This window comes from Choloepus didactylus, chromosome 4 (assembly GCF_015220235.1).
Source record: "Choloepus didactylus isolate mChoDid1 chromosome 4, mChoDid1.pri, whole genome shotgun sequence".
In the NCBI taxonomy this organism is placed as follows: Eukaryota; Metazoa; Chordata; class Mammalia; order Pilosa; family Megalonychidae; genus Choloepus; species Choloepus didactylus.
In genome coordinates, this window is record NC_051310.1 from 4150900 (window position 1) to 4156896 (window position 5997).

Here is a 5997-nt window from a genome sequence, read left to right on the forward strand (position 1 = left end):
TTATTTCTGCTTCAAACTGCACAACGAGGAGGGGAGTGAGCCGGATCCTGGGCCGTGGACGGGAAGGGGCAGCGGCTGCGGGTCAGGCCAGAACGGGCGGCAGGAGGCTGGGCAGCTCGGCTCTGCCCACTGGTGTCCTGGCCAGGCCCCCGCTCTGGGCACCAGCCTGGCCACCCTCAGCTGCCGGCGAGCGGGGTGGGGGACGGCCCCACGGGCAGCAGCGTGTAGCCACATCCTTGTCCTATCCCTGGGCCGGGGGTACCTGGAGCTGGCCCACGCACCGCCAGCATCATCCGGAAACTTCCCTGGTGCTCTGGCTCGGCTGGGTAAGGGGGCTGCAGAAACATTAAGGCCTCCGTTTCGATGGGGGCTCTGAGTTCGTGGATTTGCAAGGAAATGGGGTGAGGGGCCCAACCCAGGTGGATGGGGGAGGGGTGTCCAGGGTGATCCTGTTGCAGATAACTGGGTGGGGGGCACAGTCTCCCCATGGATGATGGGAGGGAACAGGAGGCTGGATGTAGACATTCTGGGCAGGGGAAGAAGGGTGAAGCCAAGCTTTGGGGATCAGGAGCCCCCTCCCCAGAGTAGAGCTGGTGGCAGGGCAGGGGGTGGAGCCCAGTCCCAGTGGTTCCCCGAGGGGCAGCCCCGATGGCCGCCCTGACCCGGAGCAGAGACCAGCAGAGGTGAGGAGGATGCAGAGAGGTGGGGACTCAGAGCCGGAGCTGCAGGGGTGCTGACCAGGCCTGGGTGCCACCCTGGGGGACGTGGGAGGGCCACTGAGCAGCCCCAGCTGTAGCTGAGTTTGTTTCCCCATCAGAGGAAGGCTCCCCAGGACTCTTCTGGGGACACACCTTCCCGAGGCCCAGCTCCGTCCTCTTGCTCCTCCCCTGAGACCCCCACTGTCCAGCCTGCTGCCCCCCCAGGCCTCAGACCAGGCCCCTGCCTGACCCCACTCCTGTCCGCACGGCCTCCCTCCAGAAGCTTCCTGGGCCCCAGCAGCCCCTGTGGTCTTTCTAGAGGCACCGGTGGGCAGGGGCCTGCGTGCTGGACAGGCCATCTCCCCATCTGATGGCCGCCTGGGCTGGCCTGGTGAGCTCCCGGACCCTCACCCAGGCCCGGGCCTGGTGGGCAATACATGGTCCTTCCAAAGGCAAGGAGGGGGCAGGGGGGAGGAGGCTGCATGGCGAGGGGTGGGGAGTGCAGCCCCATCCACAGACATCCACCGTCATCCGAGGGCCTGGGTGAGGGGACCTCGGGGCCTGGTGGGGGGAGATGGCCTGGTGACGGGGAGGGGCCAGGCCGGGCCACCCAGGAGCTGGGCTGAGGCTGGGAGAGCAGGTGGAGGACTGGGGAGAGCCAGCTGCAGGTCGAGGGCCCACAGGAGCAGCAGGGAGGGGGGCTGCTTCTGAGTGCTGCCCTTCCTCCCCTCTTCTGGCACCCCCACAGGCAGCCCCTCACTCACCTGCAGCAGCCTGGCTCTTGAGGGGAGCCCTCTGGGGGCCTTCTGGGGGCCAGCGCAGCTCCCCGCCCTCCACGGCGCCCGTCTCGCTGGGCTCCACCACGATGGAGGGCAGCCACTGGCTCAGCCGGGGACCCTTCTCCCGGGCACCCACCGTAGCCTTCAGGGGGTTGGGCAGGGGTCAGGGCAGTGCCAGGCCCCGGCCCCTCCACTGCCCACTCCCCCACCTCTGGCCCCCAAGGCGGGGTGAGCACCTCCTGAGGGGTCCCAGCCCCTCCCCCATCCCACCACGGGGGCTGGGACACTTGGTTCCTGGGGGTGCAGCTTTCCCTGGGGCACACAGACCCCACCTGGGCTCAGCCCCCGGAGGCCCATTTCACAGACGGGAACCTGAAGCCAGAGAGGCTGAGGGAACACCCCACAGCGAGCGAGCCCGGGGCCACCGTGCACCCCCAGCTCCTCCTGCACCCAGCACCCACCAAGGTGCCCTGCCCTGGGGGCCCCCACTGGGCCTCGGCCTCCTCGGGCAACTCTGCTTTGATGGAAGACATTGCCATAGCAACCTGCAGTGGCTCACTCTTGGCTCATTGTCTGGTGCCCACAGGAGCGTGTGGGGGCTGCCCTCAAGCTATCCCAGTGCCCTCAGCATCGCCCCCCATTCCTGGCACAGAACCCTAAGCTGCCAATCCCACTGGGCCCCACAGCACCCACACGGCCACCTGCCCTGCAATGTCCCACCACTGCACCTTTGCTCAGGCCGGTACCCCTTCCTGGAACTCCTCCCACCAATTTTGCCTGGAAGGCCAGCCGTTTGGGGTGCTCCGTTGTGCCAGTTTGAATGTATTGTGTCCCCCAAAGGCCATTATCTTTGATGTAGTCTTGAGGGGCAGACGTTTTGGTGCTGATTAGATTTGCTTGGAATGTGCCCCACCCAGCTGTGGGTGGTGACTCTGATGAGATGTTCCCATGGAGGCGTGGCCCCGCCCATTCAGGGTGGGCCTTGATCAGTGGAGCCATATAAATGAGCTGACTCAAAGAGAAGGAACTCAGTGCAGCTGTGAGTGACGTTTTGAAGAGGAGCTACAGCCAAGAGGGACACTTGGAAGAAAGCACAGGAGCTGCAGATGAGAGACATTTTGCAGATGGCCGTTGAAAGCAGACTCTTGCTCCAGAGAAGCTGAGAGAGGACAAATATCCCAAGTGCAATTAAGAGTGATATTTTTGAGGAACTGCAGCCTAGAGAGGAACGTCCTGGGAGAAAGCCATTTTGAAACCAGAACTTTGGAGCAGACACCAGCCACGTGCCTTCCCGGCTCACAGAGGTTTTCCGGATGCCATTGGCCATCCTCCAGGGAAGGTACCAGATTACTGATGTGTTACCTTGGACACTTTATGGCCTTAAGACTGTAACTGTGTAACCAAATAAACCCCCTTTTTATGAAAGCCAATCCATCTCTGGTGTTTTGCATTCCGCAGCATTAGCAAACTAGAACATCCGTCTTCCCCGATGGCCTGTGCAAACCCTGGGGAAGGGCCTTGTCCGTGGCCCTTGAGCCTCTGCATCAGAAGCGGTGCAAAGTGTGTGTGGAGGTGACTTCCGGGGCTCCACCCCTGGCTCTCCAGGTGGGGGCCCAAGCATCGGCATTTCAGCCAGTAACCCTGTGACCTTGAAGTGTGGGAGCAGGTGGGTCTCAGAGGAGCTGAGGGCAGGGACCCCAGGCTGCCCCCATGGCTGGGCCTCCTGGTGGCCACCCCCTCCTGCAGACATGGCCAGTCCAGGGGCTCCTACCCCATCCTGGACTCCCGCCCCTCCTCACCCCGTCCAGGAAGCCCTCTTGACCCCACCTCAGGGTGCCACAATGCCAGAGGGGCCTGCTGGGGTGAGGGAGGCCCGCGCAGCACCTGGTGCCCACCCTCTCCACCTGTCCCTCCAGGCCCCAGCCTGGCCCCGGTGCACTCTGGGCCGGCCCCGCTCCCTGGCCACAACCTCTCCCCTCCTCCCAAACAAGATCAGCCCAAATCTAGAGCTGAACACACCCTGGCTGCGCCCCTTGTGTGGGAGCCTCAGGTTTTAGCTGCATCGACACCCCACCCCCCACCCACACAAAACACAAAAACCTGGAGCCAGGGCAGGGGACCCTGGCATTGCCTCACGCTGCAGAGAATAAACTGTGCTTTGGCGAGCAAGCCCTGGGGTCCCCAAGTCCCAAAGGGGTGCCAAGTAAGCCAGGGCAGCTTGGGCTTCGAGTGCTGTGTGTCCAACTCCTATAAGAGAGCAACTGTCCCCCATGGGTAAACTGAGGCCAGAAGTGAGGAGAGGCGAGCACTGAGTCCCCAGGGCCCCTGGGGCCCCGGCCACATACCGTGCCCACTGGGCCTTGTGCCTCTCCATCGGGACTCGGCTTGGGGACGCTCATGCTGCCACCGCTGTCAGACTGAGTGAGGATGGAAACAGGAATCCACGACTGACCGGGTGCCAGGTCCCACCATCCTCCCAGCTCCAGCCCACCCCAGTCTAGCCCCCATGGGCACAACTGGTGCCCACTGCTCTGGCCATCGCTGCCCAGCCCCACTGAGCCCACCATCAGAGAGGCGTGGACAGTCGCCACCTGACATGCAGGAGGGATGAGGCCACCTGGGCCTTGAGATCCCGGAAGGCTTCCTGGAGGAGGGTCAGCAGAGCCAAGGCCAGAGGGGCAAGCAGGAGGCGGCGGGCCGGGCGCGGGTATGGGAGGGGTGGGGACGAGAATGCTTGGAGGCAGGGGACAGCCAGGGGAGGGCACACCGTGCCCTGGGCCCCAGAGGCTTCAGAGAGTAGAGGCCAGTGAGGGCCGTGTTCGAGTCCGTCAGAGGCCCGGGTGCCTGTCCTGCCCCGAGAGCTGACACCCCACGTGCACCCAGGGCCCTCGGCACTCACAGCCGAAGGGAAACTGACATCTTGCCCACACTTGGTCAAGCCAGATCCAGGGGTGGGGACCCCCGGTAACCCCACAGAAAGGGTCTGGAAGAGAGGCCCCCTGGAGCTCAGGCACCCACTGCAGTGTGCCCCCTGCACTGTGCCAGGTGCGCTCGGGGGCCCTGCCCAGGCCAGAGGCAGAAGTGTGGGGGGAACTGGCAGGCACCCTGCTCCCGGGCACCTGCAGAGCCTGGTAGGGACCTGAGTTTGGGCACTGGCAAGGGGTGGGGAGATGGGGAGCTGTGGAGGGTGTGGGCAGATGGAGAGGAGGCACCCAGAGCAGGGGGAGAGCCCGTGTGCCCTGCCGGGTGTTGGGGAGGGGGGTCCTGTGGGCACCCAGCCGAGGGAGAGGAGATGAGTGTCCTTCACCCAAGCAGCCAGCTCGGCTCAGGGACGGACAAGCTGGGAGGGACCCGGCTGCAGTGGGCATCTGGCTGGTGGGCCCAGGAGTACCCGCCCGTGCCTCCCTCCATCCCAAAGCCATGAACGCCCCCCAGGCCCACTGCTCCCAGGGTCTGCCGCCCCATGACCCCTTCTGGGGGTCCCATCCCAGGACCCCAGAACTGAGGCTAGAGTTTAACGCAGCCAAGGCAGAGACCGGGGAGTCACTCAGAGACCCAGGGGTGCAAGAAGGAGACAGAATGAGGGGGAGCAGCAGAGTACCCCCCACAACCAGGAAAAGCAGACCTGAGGGGATGGCACAGGCGGAGCACCCAGGGGGGCGACAAGAGCGGCAGTCGGGAGGCTCCCCCTGGAGAATGCGCGGGGCAGCGCGGGCCAGGGGACCCCATTCGTGGGGAGGCGCAGGCAGGAGCCGGCAGCCCCGGAGCCCCGCGACCAGCAGCCAGGGGCTGACCGTGGCCCCTCGCCCTCCTCCTCCCCGGGCAGCTCGGGCTCAGACCCCTCAAGCACCCCCTTCCTCCTCTCCCACCCACCCGCAGCTGGCCGTCAGGACGCAGGGCCAGGGAAGGGTGGGGAGGGGGCGCCCCCGCACCCCACTCACACTCGCTCACCCGCCCGCGCTGGATGCTCCCGCGGGGCCGCCGGGCTCTGCTCAGTGCTGCGCTCCCCTCCTTCGCGTCCTTGCTCCGCCCTCCCTCCCCTCCTTCATCCTCCTCCCCCTCCTCCGCCCTCCCTCCCCCGCGCTCTCCGCCCACCTGCGCTGGCTCGCCGACCCCTCCTTTGCACTCACGCCCTTCTGCTGCCGGCTGCAGGCCACCGTTCCTGGCGCTTCTGCCCGCCCAGCCCCAGCACCCATATAGGACCCCAGCTTCATCCCCTCTTTGATGAACCCCATCCCCCTGCCAACCTGATCTCAGCCACTAGAGTCTCAATGTTGGGGATCAGGAATGGGGTGTCTGTGCAGAATTCAGTGGGATTAGATTTCACGGAAAGAGGACTCCCTCCAGTGGAGGTGTGAAGAGGTGGAAAAACTCCGAGGTGGAAAGGACTCCCTTCCATCTCCATCCTCAGGCCCATTCCCAAAAAGGGACAATCAGTCTCATTCACCCATGATCAGGCTTGACACGTGAGGTCAAGGTGCTTAATCTAATGCACAATAATTCACCAACCTTCGACCAAC

The 5997-nt window shown here is 64.7% G+C and overlaps 1 protein-coding gene across 1 annotated transcript; it reads right to left on the bottom strand.

Annotated features, from left to right (window-relative positions):
* On the bottom strand, positions 1 to 5487 carry LBHD2 (LBH domain containing 2). The gene is made up of 4 exons (XM_037835005.1): positions 5419 to 5487; positions 3823 to 3894; positions 1463 to 1619; positions 1 to 335 (listed from the first exon to the last, which is right to left on the bottom strand). The coding sequence occupies exons 2-4, from the start codon at positions 3874 to 3876 to the stop codon at positions 1 to 3; spliced, it is 546 nt and encodes a 181-aa protein (XP_037690933.1). The 5' UTR covers positions 3877 to 3894; positions 5419 to 5487.
* Positions 5488 to 5997: the final 510 nt, after the last annotated feature.